Consider the following 19,951-nt stretch of genomic DNA (forward strand, 5'->3'; position numbering starts at 1 on the left):
TCATGTCCCTCCCCTGCCCACCCAGGCAGCGGCTCCAACCATGAGAACCATTTCCCCACGGGAGACCATGAGATCTTCACTACCTACAGTTGGGAGGACCAGAAAGTTCGCCGAGTCTTCATCAGAAAGGTAACTACCTCCCCCAACTCTCCTGGACCAGGGGCCAGGAGGGAGAGCCCCTCAAGAAGCCCCAGCCTAGCCTTCTACCTGCAGAGGCCACCCCTCTCCACATCTCTTCTGTCCCCAGCTGACCGCACCTGTTGGGAAACGCTTCCTTAGCTTTCACCCTGCCCTGTGCTATGCCCAAACCTGCCGTCTCCTCTGCAGATACCATGGGCCCCTTTTCCTGGAGGTGTGGGTGTCTTTGCTCTCTTTTCGCCTTATCTCAGAGCTATTCCAATGACCCATAGGAGGGTGGAGGGCACAGGATGTGGGTCTGGAGGTTAGATTGAGTCCCCAGGAAGCTGGGTCTCCCTGAGCCTCCCTGGCCCCAAACAGGGCTTCCCAAGCTGAGCAGCATCCCCTCCCACCTCCAGGTCTATACTATCCTGCTGATCCAGCTGCTGGTGACCTTGGGCGTCGTGGCTCTCTTTACCTTCTGGTGAGTTGACAGTGTGGACCAGCACCTTCCAGGGGTGACTTGGCCAGGCCTGGGGTGGGGGCCCCAGCATCAGGCAGACTGCCCTTGAAATGTCTGCCTGAAAAGATTTGTGCCGGGCTGTGGACCATCCCCCTGCTGGGGAAGTACCTAGAGAGTGGGCCCAGAGGAGAGTCCCCCAGAGGTGGACCCGGGGCCTTCTGGGCCTGCAGTGGCCTGGGACACAGCCATTCCTCTCAGGTCCTCCCCCAGTGCCCAGGCACCTCTGAGTCCTCACCTGGGACTGTGGGTGGGGCTCCCTAAGCCACCAGGGGTGCATTCCTCCTTTCTTCCTCTGAAGTCCTGTGGACTGTAGGGGGCAGGTGCACAAATAGAGACTAGGGTAATTCTGACTCTCTCTCCCTCCCTTCTCGCAGTGACCCCGTTAAGGACTATGTCCAGGCCAACCCAGGCTGGTACTGGGCATCCTAGTGAGTATACCCCAGGCCCCCAGTTCCCTTCCCAGAAACCCTCAGCCAGCAGAACAAGGTGGGCGATCTCTGTTGATAGAGACCAAGCCCAGGGCCTCTCTCCACCCCAGAGGTGTGCTCAGCAGGGTTCTTCTGGGGTGTTCAGATGCATGGGGCAGGGGAGGCAACACTTGGGGTTTGGTGCCTGCACCAGGAAGGAAGGGGCTGGGGCCATGGCTGGGGAGACCCCAACCTTGGCCCTGAGGGCAAAAGGGGCTGGGACACCTTGGCCCACAATTATGACAATGTTGCTACTCTTATTAAGACTGTTGTTATTAGTATCTTTGAATTATTAATCATAATAGTTCTTAGCACTTAGAGTGCCTAATAAGGGCTGGGCATGGTTCTGTGTATTTGGTGTACAGTATTGCATTCAATCCTCAGGTCCACTAGGTACTCCAGAAAACTAAGGCTCAGAAAGGTTGAGTAATCTGCCCAAGGTCGCACAGCTAGTCAGTGGTGGAGCTGGGCTTCAAATCCAGGACTCAGGTTGAGGCTTGTGCTCTTAATCCCTCTGCTTGAGAAATTCACTTCCTCTTGAGCCACTCAGCTCCTGCTTGTCCTATACTCTGTAAGGAATGTGGCAGATAACTTGAGAGAAGAGGTTTGATGGTGTAGGTGATTCTGACCCTCCTATCTGGGCAATTAGGGGTCATTCTGGATAATTCCAGGCCAGAACCACAGTGGGCTCAGAGCAGAACTGCCCTCACCAGTCTCATTCAGCACCCACTGTCCCGGGGCTGTTGGGGAGGAAGCTTCTGCAGGGGAAAGTAGTGGGTGGCACAGGTCACATGTGAAAGAGCAGCATTCAGAGAGGGAGAAGGACCCGTGAGCCCTCAGTCCACATGGTGGGGGCTGCGAGGGGGGCAGTACACCTCCACATGGGACCAGAGTGGCTTTAAGCAAAAATGTGAGAGTGGAACTGCACGTGGTACATTTAGTAAATTAGACTGGCCGAGAGCTAGAAGGTTCCATGTAGGAGAGTAGGAGACAGCTCAGAGAGCAGCGGAGCCTTATGGGGTGGAGGCTCTGAATGCCCAGCCAGGGAGCTCGCACACTATGGCTGCCCCAGGCCCACTCCTGATTGGGGTTCTGGTGGGCATGTAAGTGCAGCTCAAAGCCTCCTGGACCACCTTGAGCCCAGAACGTCCAAGAGGGGGCCTGGAGTTAACAAGGTCAAAGGCTGATGAGAAGCAGACTCATCCTGCAGCAACTCAGAGGAGTGGAGGAGTACGGGGCAGCTTGGCCAGGCTGGGGGCTAGGGAAAGAGACAGTCACACCCAGAGCATTTCTTAGGGTACAGGACAGGGGCCCTGTTTGCAGATCAGGCAGGGAGGCATGTGCCTCCGGGAACTGGGAGATATTGTATGGTAAAGCTAATGAGGCCCTAGGGACTGACACCCTGGCCAGCCCTTGCAACAGGTTGGCATGGCTCCCGGCACATCAGCACCTCCTGGCAGCCCTGACCACCCTGAGAACTTGGGATGGAATCCCCAGACCCCTTGCCAGGCCTTCTGTGAGAGGGTCTGCAGGACTCTGTGCTCTGAGCAGACGGTGGCAGGTGGACAGCCCAGGAATGAGCAGACCCAGAAGTAGGGGCAGAGTCCACCCTACTGAGCGCGGGTATGAGATTCTGGCCTCCGAATGGTGAGATTTATTGACCCTCCTCCTCAGCATCTCCAGATAGGAAACAGAGATGCTCTCCCTGACTTCAGGTGTGGGTGTGAGTGGACAGAAATAGGAAGTGGGCATGGACTGTGTCACGAAGTTCTGATGAAGTGTCACAGGGCCTTAAAGGTGCTTGGAAATTCCACCACCAAGATGCTGCTCTTTTCTCCAGAAAGCTAGCCTGTGGTTCAGCCCTGTCCTACCCCTCCCTACCCCTCCACTCTATCCTCCTTTCCCCCTGAATCTGCCTCTGGGTCTAAGACCTAGTGGTTCTCACCTCCTCAATGTACCAAGCCCTTAATTAATAGCAATAAAAATAAAACAGCTCTTTTTCTATGTGTGAGGCACTGTGCTAAGTGTATGATATATTTTTCATTTGATGCTCACTACAACCCTACCAGGCAGATTCTATTATTATCCCCATTTTACAGATGGGGAAATTGACACTCCAAGAGAAGGTATTGCTTTCTAAGCAGCATAGTCAGGACTGAAGCCCATGTCTTCGTGATGGCAGAGCTCATGCATCTCCCCTCAGTGCTCTGCAGTCCCCCCCATGTCCTAGGCCTGGTGCTAGAGCAGGATGCCTTGTGGGAGGGCACTGGCCTTCACCTGAGCCTCACTCCCATGTCCTGACACTGTAAACACACCATGGCTCCAGGCTCTGACCTGCAAGTCAGTCACTTCTTCTCTGACTCACTCTCTGCCCCTGGAATGGCAGCCTTCCAGCACCCCCACCCACACCCCAGCCACCACTTTCTCAGGGCCCTGTCTTCTCCCTCAATGGGCTCTTCTTGTCTTACTGTCTGACTGCTCCCTGGGAGCCATGGCAGCAGAACTGCAGGAAAGGAGGAAGGGCGGGAGGGCGGCCGTAGGGGAACCAGGCAGAGTTGGAAGGTGTGAGACCAGAGCTGGGGGAGGTGGGTCACAGCCTCTCCAGGAAGCTGTCAATCCCATTATAATAATAACACCTCCCATCCTCAAGTCCTCAGCTGTGCCAGGGCCTGTGCCAAATGCTTGCTCTGCATCCTCTCTTACAATCCTGGCTACAGCCCTGTGAGTTGGTACCAGTATTCCTGCTTTACAAAGGAGGAAACCAGGGCTCTGCGATCAAATAACTTGTTCAAGGTCACACGAACAGTAGTTGCAGAGCTGGGACGTGAAGGTGTCAGGCTCTAAAGCTACACACAGTCCCTCTGCCCTTTACCCCTATCTTGAGGGTTGAGGTGCTATGGACCAGAGAGGAAGGAGCCTGGGCCTTGCCCTCAGGAAGCTTCCAGTCCGGCCAGGGAGACAGGACCCCACCCAGGAGGCACACATACAAGGGTGTGATCATGATTCTTGTTGAAGTGACTGACCATGACTCAAGGGCCACCAGGAGAGAGCAGGTGCCAGGGTGTTTCTCAGCGTGGGCAGGATGACTCTACTGTCCCTTGGAGCAGCTCTACCCCTGCTCCTAGGAACCCCTCAACCATTGTGACACCACTTCCAAGTCATTTGAGAGGCTTTGAAGAATAGGAAAGGGTGAAGATGGAGGGATTCACCAAATCCAACAGGCTTGTCTCAACCCCTACATTCCCCATTCTTCTGCATTCATCCAGGAATCTTTAAAGATCATCTACCCAGTGCCAGGCTCTGGGTTAGATGCTAGGAATACAAAATGGGTAGGTCATTCCAGATGCTACACCTGGGTAGGGGGTTACATGAACAGGCCCATGGGGTAGGGGCTGGGCCTTGGTCGAGGTATGCCTGAGGTGCACAGAGGGAGCCCTCCAACCCAGACCTCAGGTATCCTTGCTAGTTGGTCCTTTCTAGAAGGGCATGTTGTGAGGATGCAGAGGGCAACAGGCAGGGAGAGTGTGGTGAGGGTGGGCTGGGGAGATGGAAGGCCACAGATCATGCAGGACATTGCCAGGCCTTTGGGAGTTTTAAACAAGGGAGTCACGTGATCGGGTTTGCCTATAGCCTGCAAGGTGGAAGCCAGGGCTGGAGGCAGGAAGACTGGACAGAGAGAGGGGGCCCTACCTAAAAGGTTGGTAGTGTGAGTAGAAAGCAGGTGACAGATTTGAAAGTGCCTGGATAGGAGGATGAGCAGGTCCAGGTGATGAGCTGGGCATGGCAGGGTGAGGGTCAGCATCAGGACCATGCTGAGGTCTCTGCTGGGGTGACGTGGGGGGTGCATGATATCCTCTGCAATACGGGATGCAGGAGAAGGAGCCAGGGAGAGGGCGAGTTCTGTTCTAACCCACTGAGTTTGGCATGTTTCTGACTAGCCGTGCCTGCCCAGTAGGCAGTAGGATATTCAGGTCTGGGGTTGAGAAGGAAAATCAGAGATATGGATGTGCAAGTCATGAGCGTTGGCCTGATGAAGGGAGTCCTGTGGATGAGCAAGCTCGTTGCAGGGAGATCATGCAGGGAGACAGCCTGATGGGACCCTGTTCTTTGAAGGGACCAGGTGTATTTACAGATACTCTGAAGGAGACTGAGCAACGGCCAGGGCGGTAGGAGGGGACCCAAGAGTGTGTCATTGTGGAACCAGGGGAACAAAGGGAGTGATCAGATGTTGAGATCAGGGACAAGAACTGACAACGGTCAGTTGGACTCAGTAAGGTGCCAGCAACCTGGCAGGGCTGACTCTCATGAAGGGGGGCTGGGGCTGGGTTGTTGGGTTGGGCAGGAACCGGGAGATGAGAAGACGACACCGAGAGTGGAGACAACTGTTTGAGAAGCAGTGAGGATGGGCAAAGTAAAGTGGCAGGAGCTAAAACCTGGGGAGATGTTGGTTAAAGAAGGAAAACAGCTCAGGAGGTTTGTGTGGGAGGAGAGGTACCAGTAGGAAGGTTTAACGGATGTGTCTTAATAGAAAGTAATAGAGATGGCGGAGCATTTGAGGATGTGGGACCCAGAGCTCAGGCTTAGGGGATTGCCCTGGGGTGGGAAGAGAAACAGGAGGAAGGGCACACAGATGTGTGATGTGATGTTGCAGGGGGCAGACAGGGAGCCTAGGGAGGCCCGTGTCATTTTAAATCTTCCCGGGACCTGTCAAGCCAGACCACGCAGGAAAGCAAGGCAGCCTTAGGGGAGGGGCACGATTGGACCTGCTGCTGCGGGAGACGGGTAAGACGCCCAAGAAGGAAGATGGGCAAGGATGGTGGGTGCCATGTTGAGGGCGTACTGCAGGGGCTGGAAACCATGCGTGGTGGTGGTACCAGTTTAGGTAGGTGTGAGCATGCCCCACCCTTCGGTCCTCAGAGCCTCATCTCCCACCTCCTGGACTGGCCTCCACCTGCACTGCTCTTCAGAAAAGCCTCACCCCTCAATCCCTGTCTCTGGGCTGTGCCTAAGCTCCCTGCCAGTCTATGACTGGACACGGCTACCTGATCCAGAAATTCATGCCTCAGGTACTTCCTGCTTGCCCCAGGCACTGGCAGAGCACACAGGGACCCTGCCCTGGGGAGCTTGCAGTCTAGCAGGTAGACCAGCAATAAAGTAACGAACAAGATCATTACAAGTAGTGAGAAGGGCTAGGGAGGGCCTGAGTGAGGCAGTGTGTGGCAGCAGTTATAAGCCAGGGCTCTGATGCCAGAATGCCAGGGTTCTAACCTGCCTCTGCCACCTGGTAGCCACATGACCTTGAAAAAGTCAGCTGACCTCACTGTGCCTCAGTTGGAAAGTGAATGGCAAGTTTCAAGAGAAGATATAAGGATGTTAGTTAATATTTATAAACACTTAGCACTCCCTCTCATGCATAGAAAACACTGTATATGAGCTTTTTTGTTTGAGGTAATAAGACAGTGTCTGGGGGCCACTTTGAATTGGGTGGTCAGCTGTCCCATGACACCTGAGATTCAGTATTTTCTAGAAGCAGGCTCACCCTATTTCCCTTCCTCTCTTTTGGAATTGGCCTACCACCCTGACCATTGCCAGATTGTAGGATGACTGTAGCCTTAAACATACACCCCACTCCACACCCCGTTGCCCGGCCTGGTGCCCTGTGGGCAGGGGTGGCAGGGAGTGAGATAAGCAGGAGATTGGGTGGAAGGGCCCCTGGGACTGGCTGACTCACCCATCCATCCATCTCTTATAGCGCTGTATTCTTTGCAACCTACCTGACCCTGGCCTGCTGTTCTGGACCCAGGTAGGATGAGGGCTTAAGGAGAAACTTGTGGTAGCATGAGCAGGACCTAAAAGTTCTGGCCCCAGTCCTGCCTGCCACTAATGTGCTGTGCACCTCTAAGAAGGCCCCATTACTCTCTAGGTTCCGTCAAGCCAGCCTGCCCCTCCTTCCTTAGCTCCGAGGTGGCAGAGGTGGGGTGGTAGAGAGGATAGATGGATGGATGGGGGCACATGGGGCTGTGGCTGAAGGAAGAGGCTCCAAGGAGTGGAGGTGGGGCTGCGCAGAGCCCCCCGCCCCAGAGCCGTGACCTGGCCTGTGGTCCCTGGCATCACCCTCCTCTGAACTCTGTGGGCTTGCCTTACAGGAGGCATTTCCCCTGGAACCTGATTCTCCTGACCATCTTTGTAAGTAACCTGGAGTGGCTGGACAGATGCCAATGGAGGATGGAGGGAGGAGGGGGAGAGGATGGGCTTTGAGGCCCAGGAAGTCTGGGTTAGGGGCATCCAACCTGAGGTTACTAGGGAGGCAAGAGTATTTTCACCTCACTTCCTCCACAAAGACATCCCACCCCCTCTTTCCAGTTAGGGTTGGTCTCCCCCCACTCCCATTTGCTGTCTCCTTTCACTGTGATGGGTTTTTTTTTGGTTTTTTTTTTTAATCAATGGATTTTCATGTCACTGTGATGTTTTTAAGAGGTTTGTATGAGGCATTCTAGATCTATGGTTAAGGAAGAGTCCTGGGATTGCAGGATGGGAGGACAGCAGGGCTGCAGAAGGAGGAGAGGGAAGCTGATGCAAGGCCTGTTGGGATGCCCCTTTGCCCAAGGCCGATTCATGGAAGTGAACATGTGCTAGCCGAGCAGACTCAGAATTGGGGCTACACGCAGGGTTGGAGAGCCAGGCTGGATCTTGAAGGTGTCTGGGTCCCCAAAGCCTGAGTTCTAGAGCATTCCCTTATTCTGCTTCTCCTTTCAGACCCTGTCCATGGCCTACCTCACTGGGATGTTGTCCAGGTAAAGGCAACAGATGGAGCGGGACTGGCCACACCCTGAGGGGGCCGGCCCTGGAGCATTTGGATGGGGAGGGAGTTCAGGCAGGCGGGAAACGCTGAGCCCTCTCCTCGTGCACTCTGTACCACAGTGACTCCAGGACGCCGCCAGGGCGGTGGGGTGGGCACAGGGTGGAGGAGAGCAAGGTGACTTCTCTCCAGCTGCAGCTTAAAAGACCCCAGCCTCGTGATCATGCAGTTCTCAATAAACTACCTCCAAGCACCAGCATAAACCCCTGCCCACCTCCTCTCCCACCTCTTCAAGATCCTTCTAACAGGATTTTGAGTCTAAGCATGTTGAGGAGGGCAGGGCACAGTGGAGTAGAAGACTGGGGAATCAGGGAGAAGGAGAATCCTGGGAAAGGGCAGAGGGTGGGGGCCACGGGTCGTGGAGTCAGGTCCTGGCAGAAGAGGGGTGAGCCTGGGAGGAGGAAAGAGCCTGGGGGACCAGAAGCCCTGCCGGTAAGCTGACCCTGACCGGCCGGTGCTGCAGCTACTACAACACCACATCCGTGCTGCTGTGCCTGGGCATCACGGCCCTCGTCTGCCTCTCAGTCACCGTCTTCAGCTTCCAGACCAAGGTCAGTTCTGAGCCTGCAGGGGGAGGCAGACGGGGTGGGGTGCTGCAGGCTTTGATCCCAAATTGGGGAGCAGTAAAGGGATAAGTAGGGTCTGGGAAGGCCACCTGGGGAAGGGAAGGAGGATCCCCCAGTGGCCTGCTGTAGAGGCCTCAGCCTTCTGGCCAGCATGCTGCCCGGCTGGGGCCCCGGGATGCCGAGCCACCGTGCTGGCGTGAGGGGCCCTGCAGCTGACACCGGCACCATCCCTGCAGTTCGACTTCACCTCCTGCCAGGGCGTGCTCTTCGTGCTGCTCATGACTCTTTTCTTCAGCGGGCTGATCCTGGCCATCCTCCTGCCCTTCCAATATGTGAGTCTGTGGGCCTCCCAGGGGGCTTCATGGGGAGGGAGAGGGTCACCCCTACCCAGGGGTGCAGTTTCCTTCCACACCTTCCAGGAAAGGCCCAGAGCCAAAGGCTCACAGCCTGCCATCCTGTCCGGCCCCTCCTGTCACTTGCCCTGGGCTTGTTGGCAGTGTAAGCAAACAACAAGGAGGCTTTTCTTGGCAGACCTGGGCACCTGCCTGCTCCAAGAGCCACATCCGGCTTCACCTTTCCAATCCCCCCTCTAGGGGGGAGGTAAGGCTGAGGGGGGGGCATGGAGCATTTAAACCCCAGGCAGGGGAGGGAGCACAGGAGCTGATGGGGCCACCAGGCCCAGAGGGGACCTGAGGAAGGGTCTCCCAGGGCCCTTGGGGGATCAGCCAGGTCCAGAGAGGCAGAATCTGGCTGGTCAGGCAGGGAGTCGGTGGAGCAGTGGGGCTCTAAGCCTGCCCCCACCCCATTAGAGCATCCGTGGGGCCAGTCACCTCTCAGCTCTTTAAGAAGTATCCAGCCTGCTCTGAAATTTCCAACTGTTGAGGGCTCACTGGCCCCTCTAGGCACTCGGGCTACTACAGAGGGAGAAGGAGGCAGCCAGAAGATGACACAGGGCTTGAGGTTTAGTCCTTAGACCCCTACTGTGGGCTCGGTGCTTATACCACCCTCCTCTTAGCCACCTTTGGTACGTGGTCCCCGCTGCCCCTTTTCTGCCCGGTGGGAGTGGCATTCCCTTTCCCCTGCCCCATCCTGCCCAGCCCCAGCTCCTGGGGTATTGGCTCCAAGTCCAGGACATCAGGATTGGTTCTGGCATTTCCTTGGCTCTTCTCAGGATCCTGTTGACAAAGGGAGAGGCCGGAGCTGGCCTGGGAGCCCTCTGTGTTCTAGATGGGGTGGGGGTGACAGGAAGGGGCCCTAGAGCTTCAAAGAACCCTTTATTGACCCAGGCCAGGCTAATGGGATACCTGTATCTCCAGGAACCTTCTAGGGGAAGGCCCTACAGGGGGCACAGCTGAGATGTGCAGGGTTCCGCGGTTAGGCAGCTGCCTCTGAGACCTGCAGGGGGCCAAGGTTGAGAAGGGGGCTACTCCAGCCTCTGCAGGCAGACCCACCATGCCCAGCTGGCAGGGACTCCAGGGTGCACCCTCCCACCCCGAGCTCAAGTGTTCGTCCCTTTCTGCCTGACCCCACAGGCAGAGCCAGGGAGCTCCCCGACAGGGGGACAGATAGAGCCCATAGAGGACAGGGCTGAGTGCACACTGGGAGGAGGGAACAACCTCAGGCCAGATCGAGGCTGGGGACCTGACGGGGCCCTTGCTCAAGCCCAGCCGGAGCCTGGGGCTGTGTGAGGAGGGAACACGTGCCAGGTCGGTTGGGAGCTCCCCTACCAGCTCCTCTGTAGTCACCCTGAGTACATAGAGATCAAGGACCTATCTCCCTCCTGGGGCTTCTCAGGGACTGCCAGGGAGGGTTGGGGGGGGGCAGTGAAAAAGGGCCCTTACTGGAGAGAGGGCTGCACATCCGCCCTGCCCCCCTGCCCTGCCTGCAGTCCTAAGCAGGCCGCATCTGCCCCGCAGGTGCCCTGGCTCCACGCAGTGTACGCCGTGCTGGGAGCAGGAGTGTTTACACTGGTGAGTGTGGCTCCCTGGGGGCCCACCTTCTCAGCCTCTGATCAAGTCCCCAGGCCCCTCCACCATCCCAGTCTTCCTTGTAGTCCTCTTCCCTGAACCCTCGCGAAGCACCTGTGGGCGGGGTGGGGGGCTGAGTGCTGCATTCAGGGAACTCTCTGTCTCCCCGAGACAAACCAGCTGATCTGGGCAGAGCAGAAAGTTCATTTGTAAGAGCAGGACTGTAGCGTTACACAGAGCTGGGAGAGACACCCCTTGTCCTGGGAAGGGCCAGTGCTGCCTGTGGGGATGGGAGAGGGAGTGTGTCCTGGCTTCATGGATTAAGTCATTGCTCTCCTAGGGGTAATCTGGGAAGGCTGCTTGGAGTAGGGGGATTCCAAGTACCCCGTGAGACAGAAGCACTTAGATCAGGCTTGTTCTTGGCTATTTCACCAAACTGAGGGTATTGCTGACAATGATTATGATTGTGATAACAGTAATAGCTGATATTTATTGAGTACCTCCTGTGCACCACGCCCAGCAAGTTCTCTATATGCATTTAACCTTCACCATAACTCTTTAAAATAGGTTCATTTAAATGAGGAACCTGAAGCTCAGAGACTTTAAATAACTTGCCCAAGGTCACACAGTATCCTAGAAAGTGGAGGGCAGGATTGGGAACCTGGAGGATCTGGCTCCAGAGCCCCACTCAGGGAATGAGGCTCGGTGGGGAGGCCGTGGGGTGGCTGGAAGCACATGCCCTGGGGACAAAAGGTGACCACAGGCAGACATCTGCCAGGAAGCGGCCGACACAGGCCCTTTGCTCAGGTGGGCTCCAAGCACCTGAATATAATGGTGCTCCAGGACCTGCCTAGGTGACGGGCTAGTGTTGGTGACATATTCTTGGGGGGCATCCAAGGTAAAGATCCATCACCAGCAGGAACAGCAACCAGGCTCTCTTGTCCTTCATTGGAATGTTCAGCTCAACTCAGTCTGGCAGAATTCTAGGCTTAGTCACAGGTTCCAGAAGTTCTGGGTGACAGACTGGGGTCGGGGGGTGGGGGGAATGGAGGATCAGAACTATGAGCAGAGGTTTTAGAGGTTTGTAGATAGGTATCAATCCAGAATAGGGGTAGTAGGTTCATTCATTCATTGCCACAGGTTTTTATTGAGCATCTGCTACATGGGAGGTGCTGTGCTGTGCTGTGTGGCCAGGATGCTCCAGTCATCAGGAAGAGCTTGGTGTGTGGCCCATAGCGGCACTCAGCAAATATTTGTGAGATGAGTAGATCACCTCTAGGCTTGGAATTTGAGGGCTGGAAGGGACTAAAAGGGGATCTAATGGAACCCCAGGCACCTCTTTTTGTATATGAGAAAGCTGAACTCAGAAAAAGTTCAGCAATTTGTCCCGAGTTTCCCGGCACAATAATGGCATATCAGCTAGTCATGGTCTTGGTCAAGGCTAGGTTGACCAACTTAACCCAGTTTACCCAGAACTTTCCCAATTTAGTACTGAAAGTCCCATTTCTTGGGGGAACCCCCAAGTTTTGGGCAAACCAGATGGCTGGTCACCCTTTGACACTAAATTCTCTTGGCTCCTAGACCAGTGCTCTTCCTCCAGGCAGCACCTGCTGAAGACAGATTTCGATAGAAGGGATGGGGTGGGGAATTGGCTTAGGAGGAAAGAAAGACAGAGGGTCACACTGGGCAGAGTGAGCCTGGGGCCTCAGAAGGCAGCATCTGCCGGGGACAAATGGAGGAAGAGGGGTCAGTGCAGGACAGAGTGGGAGGAGGGTGAGCACTGCTGGAGGGTCAGAGAGTTTACTGGGCTGCATGGGGATCAGGTCACACGAGGGAAGCTGTACATACAAGTAGGGCTGGATGAACAATAATCCCTAAATTCATTTAATAATCCCTTATGTTATTAGAATAATAAAAATAATCCCAGCCATCTGTTCCATCCTTCATATTTTGCAAAGCACTTTCACACCTATTACCTCATTGGATCTCCAGCCCAAGACCTGCTTTCCATATCTGCAGCCCTGGGTGTTAAAGGACTGCTCCCCAAAGGGGAAAATTTAGCACAGGACCCAGGTGTCCTGTGTCCAGCCTGGTCCAGCACGCCCATGATCCCCCTTAAAGAGAACAACTCCTATTGGCTTGGAGTTGGATAGAGACTGGGGAAACCCTCCAGCAGTTTCCCCACACTCTCTCCTGGACTGTCAAACGTTGCCCTCTCTGCTGGATTATTCCCATCAGCATAGAAACAGGCTATGATTTCTCCCATCTGCAACACACACACGCACATACCACTCTTGATCCATATCCCCCTTTAGCTTCCCCATTTAGAGCAAAACTCCTTATAAGGAAATCTGTACTGGCTACAGGTTTCCCTCTCTGTCCAAAAGTAGAACATTCCTGTGAAACCTTCGTAAACCAAAATGGCATAAAGCGAAGAAGCAATTACTATTCATTAATATGGAAAATATTTTGAGCATTCCCAGACCCCAAAATCAAACTCTCTTAAGCTTTCCTTAGTGTTAGGTGCTCCTCTCTCCATAGGACACATATTGCAAAGGATGCATAAAATAAATCGAGATAAAGCGCAGAGGCTCACAGACATAGCTGCAAGCTCTGGCAGCTTGGTGCGGAGTGCGGGCTGTGGAAGGAGCTTGGTGGGGCTGCTCTCGCTGCGTGGGGTGCACGCTGCCTCTGTCACTAGAAAACAAACTCCCAATGCTATTTTCACTTTTCTCCTTTTTTTGTAAAAGCAAAAATCCTCTTCTGATTTCTTTTGGTTAGTGAGAACAGGTATTAATGTAGATCTTTTGTAAAAAAAAAATATAAGCCCTGCCAGAAGCATCTTCTTCCCTGGGCATCCTAGCCACCAACTACTCTGTTTTCCTACTGCCTGGCCTCAGACTGGAGGCCCTCGGGATCTTTCCTCCCTCCCTAGAGGATCTCAGACTATCTCAAGACTGGGAATGTCATCTTTTATGCTGATGACCCTAAAATTGATCTGCAGCCTGGAATTCCAGACTAGAATTTCCCGTTGCCTACTGAGTATCCCCGTTTGGAAGTCTAATAGGCACCCCCAAACCCCTGCTCCTCCCACAGCCTTCCCCATCTCTGTAAATGGCAACTCCATCCTTCCAGTCACTCTGGCCAAATGCCCTGGTGACATCCTCAGCTCCTCTGCTCTCCTCACGCCCAGCAGCATATCTCACTGGCTCTGCCTTTCAGCCAGAACTGGACCACTTCTCTCCACCTTCATGGCTATTCCCTGGTCCATGTCACCATCACCTCCCACCTGGATTGCTGCAATGGCCTCCTACAGGTGCTGTCCCCACAGTCTACCCTCAATGCCACAGCCAGAGCGATCCTGTTGAATGTAAGTGAGGTCAGATCACCCCTCTGCTTGGCCTCCAGCAGTCGTGGGCTGTCACCGAAATCACCTCCCCACCACCACCCCTGCTCCCCAGTGACCCACTCTGCTGCAGCCGCTGCATCCTTGCTGCTCCTGACCACACAGGCTCGCTCCCAGCTCAGGGCCTCTGCACGGGAGGTTGTCTCCATCCCCTCAGATCTACTCACAGCTCCCTCTCTCCCCTCCTTCAAGTGTTCCCTTTATTTACCATCTCGTGTGCCTGAGCACATACACACATCACTGCCTACTCTTCCCTCCTGTATTTCTCTCCATAGCACTTCTCATCCTCTGACATACTATATAGTTTTCTGTTTTCATTTATTGTTTATTTCCCTCCAATAGAATTTAGGTTCCTTGAGGGCAGGGATTTTTGTCTGGCTTGTTCATCACAGCATCATCCAATGCCTAGAACAGTGCCTGGCACATAGTAGGTACCCCCTTGATGTTCGTGGAATGAATGAAAGCCTGATTGACATGGCCGAGGGCCAGGACCTGCTGAGGTGCTATCAGCACAGGGCAAACTAAGCGTTGCCTTGTCATCTTCCTGAGTCAAGGCGGGGTGGAGCCACAGCCTGATTACCCACTTACATCTTATTAGGAGATCAACACACCTAAAGGCTCTGGTTGGGCTCATCCTGCAGGTTATGTGAACAGTGGTCAGAAGCACTGCCCTTGCTTACCTTGGTCAGAGGGAAGACACGAAGCAGGTCCCCTGGGCCAAGGGGTAGCAGAAAATTGAGGAGGGGCTGCTGGACTCATCCCCCTCCCAACTCTCAGTTTTGGGTAGACAGAAGCCCTCAGAGGCCCAGCCCCGTGAGAACTAAGGTCCCTGTGTCTTTCCATTAACGGCAACTCAGAAGGTCCTTGACCTCAATCTGGTCCTGCTTCCAGCATGTTTGTCCTGGGAATCTGTGGTCCCCCTGCTCCAACCCAGCCCCAGAAACAGCACCCAGCACCCTGGTCTCTCCATGTGCCCATCCTGGCATCTCCTAGCCTAGCCTCTGGGGAGTTCTCAGCACCATGAGGAGCCTCCCAGCACTGCAACTAAAGGAATCACAAGCTGTATGCAGTGCGTCCCACCCAGATGCCTCAGGGAGGATGTATGAGAAAGGAATGAAGAGACGTGTGGGAGGAGGCCCCAGACCCTGGGGTTAACCGCACCCTACATCCCCTGGTCTGGGGCGTGGAAGGGCTGTGTGAATCAAATGATTTCCTCTCCTGGAAACCTCAGCCCCTCCCCTGAAAGACTCTACAACATTTGAGGGCAGGGTGACCCAGATGGACTCAGCTGAGATTGGGAACGGGGAGCCCAGGCTTCCTTAGGCCGTAGCATAGCCTTGAGGAGCAGGCCCCTCCTAGGCCTCACCCTATCTAGCCTGGGCATTCATCATTCTCAAGAGGCCTTGGGTTTTCTGCCATTCTACCCCTTACCTCCACTAGGTGCCAGACTCAACGCCAGTCAAAGCAAGCAAGTCAGCCAACTGGTAGGGTCTCAGGGTGACCCCATCCTCTCCTCCCTTTAGTGCCCTCTCCTTGGGTGCTTTTCTGTAGAAGCTCATGGAAAGTCAAGCAACGGAGCATAAGGGCTGGGCTGGGGCTATGGGACAAGGTAGAGGAAGTGGGGCAGAGCCAGAGGGTTGGGGCCAGGAGGCAAAAAGCAAGTGGGCCAGCAGGTTTCCTGCCATGGCTGAGCCTCTGTACCCATGTGACTTTGGGCAGGTGGCTCTATCTCAAAGTTGGTCCTTCTTTGCAGAAGCTAAAGTCTCCCAGCCAACTAAATCAGGAAGCCAAGCCTGGAGACCTAGGGAAGAAACTCAGCACAGGACCATAGAAATTAGATGACAGGCCCAATGGGAACAATTCTCCCTCACTGCCCAGCCTGGCCAGTTTGAGGATCTCAGGAAACATCATAGTCTCTATGCTTTAAGGAAGATTAATGAGACGACTTGGAGATAGGCTGGGTGACCAGTTAGGAGGCCACTACAGTGTTGCAGTGTCCCAGGGTCAGGGACAGAGTGGCAGGAGGAACACATGTGGTCAATGCTGGGTGCTTCAGGGCCTGATGGAGTTTGCATGAGTGAAGCTTGGGTAGGAAGACAATTTGTTGGTAGAGGTGCTGGGCCTCCAATGCTGGGTGTTGACCCCTGACCATGGTGGGGGATGTATGTAGCCATCTGTCCTCTGTCCTTAGAAGAAAAGGAGGGCCAAGACTGAGCCCTTGGAGCTGGCGGGGACCTCCCTGCACTGAGACAGAGCACATTCAGATACATGCACATACGCACACACACAGTGTTAGCTACCAAGCTGGATGAAAGCCCTCTCTTCCTGACTCTCAGTCCAACATTCTTTCCACTCTCCCTGTCCATTCCATAGATGGGAAAATAGAGGCCCAGAGAGGTCCTCCAGACTGACTCCTTCCACAGCAGGAAGGCCAGGATAGGCCTTCACAACCTCTCATCCTGAAGCTAGGCTGTTGGCAGTGCCTTCCAACCAGCCCCGACAGGGTCCTGTGTCCCCTGCATCCCCTTGACTGGCCTAAGCCATCCCCACAGCATCTGAGGGATTCCAGAAAGGGACTCCAGTCTTCCCCCAACTCACTCCTCACTTTTTCTAGGGGGGCTGAGATATGTGCCTTACCTTCCTCACAATTAGAGAAATACTTTGAAAAGTAAAACTGGCTGTACAAACCCAAGGCAGGGGTATGATTTTTATTTTAGACTTTATTTCATTCATAGTTTAGATACTCTTGCCTCAGTGGTTTACATGAATCTGAAAGATCCAGTGAGAACCTTCTTTGCTCAGCCACCCACTCTCTGCCATTAAAACAGCCCTAATGCCTCCCCTGAGGCCTTGTCTGAACCCTCTGCAAGCTGAGTGGATTCCTCTGAGGGCAGCAGGAGGAGGAGGGATTGACGGGTAATTGCTCCTTTGTGGGAAAGGGCTGTCCATGTCCCCCTCCCAGGCCTCACCTCAGTCTCACGTCCCTATCTTCAGGAACAAAGGCACTGCTCAAACCAAGTGCTTCACACAGCCTGACCCTGGCGAGAAGGTGAAAGAAGCCCCGGGAGTGGTGGCCTGAGGGAGGGGAGATTCAGTCCCTATGGGGAGCAGGGCAGAGTAGTGTCACACCAGGGGTGAGGAGAGGGCTCATGCTGTCAGCCTGAGCACAGCCAGGGAGCGGTGCCATCAGAGAGGCCAGGGGAGCTCTCCAAGTGGCCATGTACCCCCTGCCCAAACCACATTCAAGGTCCAGCTCGCCCTCTTACCACTGTGACCCTGAGCAAGTCACTTGACCTCTCAGCCATGTGATGGGGATAATAAAGCAACAGCCATCACAGAGGCTCGTGGTGAGAATTAAATGGAAGAGCACACCAACATCCCATCTGTGTTCCCTGGACCCTTCTTTTAAATGATACAGGAATACATTTATTCACGTATTTCTTTTTTTTTTTTAATCTTAAATGATATAAATTAAGCAAATGTCACTTGACCATGTTCTTCATTGCCTTCCCCAGTGGTAACTACTGTGCTCAATTGTCTCTCTTTCCAGACAGTTTATAGATATCTGCTGTATAGGCTCTTAAGATGTGTAGTTTGGGGAGGGGGTAGTTACATGAAGGGGATCATATGATACAGATTTTTCTTCAACTTGTTCTTTTCTTCTAAGAGCATAGATCAGAGATGTTTCTGCCTGGGTACTACTGCCCAGTGTATTTAGCCATCCCCTAGCTGATAGAGTTTGGGGCTGTTTCCAGTGTTCCAGAACCAAGGCTGTCATGAACAGCGTTGGCTAGGCAGCTCTGCACACTCACGCTGGCATTTCTTTAGGATGGACACAGTCCACATGTTCCTTTTTATGCTGACTCAACACACTGTCACTCTGGCTCTTTGTACTCAGGACCTGTTTGCTGGTGGCTCTGAGCTTGCCTTTCCATGGCATGGCTCCCTCAGAGCCTGTCAACATCACCTGTGGGAGGACAAGAGACGCAAGTGCTGGGTCAGACCAAGTGTGCAGCCAGGGCCCCTGACAACGTCCAGTCCTGGCCAACAGGACGGACCAGGAAAGTTTGTCTTGGCTCTTCTGCCCTCTCCCTCCTGCAAATCTACTTCCCCCAAATTCCTATCAGAATAGAAGACAGATGATCTGGTGCCAGCACTTACAGGCAGCAAGTCTCTCACCTGCTCAGAGACTCCAGTCCTCATATGTAAAGAGTGATAGCACTCCTCAGCTCCCAGGGCAGATTGGTGAGCCAGACGAGGGAGAGGCCTCAGATGGGAAAGCACTACTCAGATGTCAGGTAACACATCCTAGTCCCACTCCTGCCTCTTGTTCCACCTCATGTGCTCCTCCGGCAGGCTCTTGTATTCAGTCAGCTACCAACTCAAGTTCTGCATCCTTTTAGGTGTTAGCTCTGTTGTTAGCTCTCAGCTAAGATCTTAGCTGCCAACTAAAATGTTAACTATAACCTAGGTATCTGCTCTCAACCAAGATACTAGTTAACAATGCTTACCATCACCAAGGTGGTAAGAGGAGATTACTTCCCCTGTAATGAGTGCATGCTTATACTGTAATCTCAGATAATGTCTTTTGCTCTCATTAGAGTCAGTGCTCTGAAGGCAAGTTCCCTGGAACATGATAAATGCTCAATAAATATTGTTAGGAATAAATGAATGAAAAGCCTTCAGTTGATTCCCAGGCATGAGGTTGCACTCCTAATGGGTGGTTCAGGCAGTGGACTGAAATTTCAGGCAGGCTACCCATGTAGATAAGCATCCATAACCATAGGCCATGGGCAAGGGGCAGACGTCATTTCATCCCTCTTTTCTCCAAGAGAAAAGCCAGCTCTAAGAGGCCTTGTGGGTAGGTGCTCCCCTTGTGGAGGGGGTGCCCCCAGATCTGGTCAGGTCCAAGCCTTCTAGGTTGAGAGATTCAGTTTCATTAGCTTACCCAGGGGTGACCAGGCTCTGGGAAATCAACCAAGCAAGCTACTGATTGATAAACTAGATCAGCAATTTATTAACTTACGCTAGCTGCTATGACTGCTAAGCAGCCTGTAGCATTTGAGTTGGACCCTCTCCTTCATCATTCTCTCTACAGAAGGAAAATTAACTTGGGAACCCAAGTCAGACTCAGAAAGAGCAGAGTAGAATGAAATAAAATGATACTAAAGAATAATACCAGTTCATGCCACATACACCATCATATATTCACTCTCAAAACTGCACTATGGTGTGGTCATTATTACTGTCCCATTTTGTAGATGAAGACACTGAGGTCAGGTCGTTATCAGCTACTGAGGGATGAGACCAGAACTCAAACGCAAGTGTTCCGACTCTAGCCCTGTGTTCTCATGCACCCCTCCCTCAATGCCGCTGATCTCAGACAGCCTGACAGGCCCTACCCAGGGCACCTCCACTTTCCTTCCATTAAACCTCACAGCTTTGCCTAGTAACATTTTTGCCTCCTTGATGAGCTGCAGGAGACACCTGAGTCTCAGCAGCAGCAGACACATGTTCTCAAGAGGACACCTCTCCTCTGCAGATGATAACAGTAAAACCACATTAATAGCTACCATTCATTAAGTGTTTACCATGTCAGGCACCATGCCAGGCACTTTGCACACATTATCTCACTCTTATGACAACCCCAGGAGGCAAGCACACTCAGCTGTCTTTCACAGACATGGACTCATAGGCGCAGAGGGACTAAGTACCTGGCCCAGGGCCCCCGAGCTAGTAAATAGTGAAGCTGAGACTGGAATCCAAGTTGGCCTGACTTACAAGCCATTACTATTAATCACCCCCTTTCTCCACCTTGGAGGGTAACATGCATGGATGTCCCACCTGCTGGAGTTATTCCTATTGGTGCTTCTGGCCCTCCTGGGCTCCAGCCCTCCTCCCTCTGTGCCCTTGCTCCAGTGCTCTGCTACACTGAACCCCTCTCTCTCCACACCATGCCCCTCACCTCCAGGACTTGCCTAACCATTTTCAGGCTAGAAAACTCCTACACCTCCTTCAAGTCCCTGGTAAAGTCTCACCTCTCCAA

General features: G+C 53.6%; 1 protein-coding gene across 3 annotated transcripts in view; it reads left to right on the forward strand.

Annotated features, from left to right (window-relative positions):
- Positions 1-19,951, forward strand: part of FAIM2 (Fas apoptotic inhibitory molecule 2) — a 31,559-nt gene that overhangs the window by 6,052 nt on the left and 5,556 nt on the right. For all 3 annotated transcript variants that reach the window (XM_017678545.3, XM_017678546.3, XM_017678547.3), the window contains exons 3-11: positions 26-129; positions 537-601; positions 1,015-1,068; positions 6,860-6,910; positions 7,254-7,293; positions 7,864-7,901; positions 8,430-8,517; positions 8,769-8,864; positions 10,449-10,502. In XM_017678545.3, coding sequence (XP_017534034.3) covers positions 26-129; positions 537-601; positions 1,015-1,068; positions 6,860-6,910; positions 7,254-7,293; positions 7,864-7,901; positions 8,430-8,517; positions 8,769-8,864; positions 10,449-10,502 — 590 coding nt within the window. The remainder of the gene's footprint in view (positions 1-25; positions 130-536; positions 602-1,014; positions 1,069-6,859; positions 6,911-7,253; positions 7,294-7,863; positions 7,902-8,429; positions 8,518-8,768; positions 8,865-10,448; positions 10,503-19,951) is intronic.

Source organism: Manis javanica, chromosome 10 (assembly GCF_040802235.1).
Source record: "Manis javanica isolate MJ-LG chromosome 10, MJ_LKY, whole genome shotgun sequence".
Taxonomy (NCBI): Eukaryota; Metazoa; Chordata; class Mammalia; order Pholidota; family Manidae; genus Manis; species Manis javanica.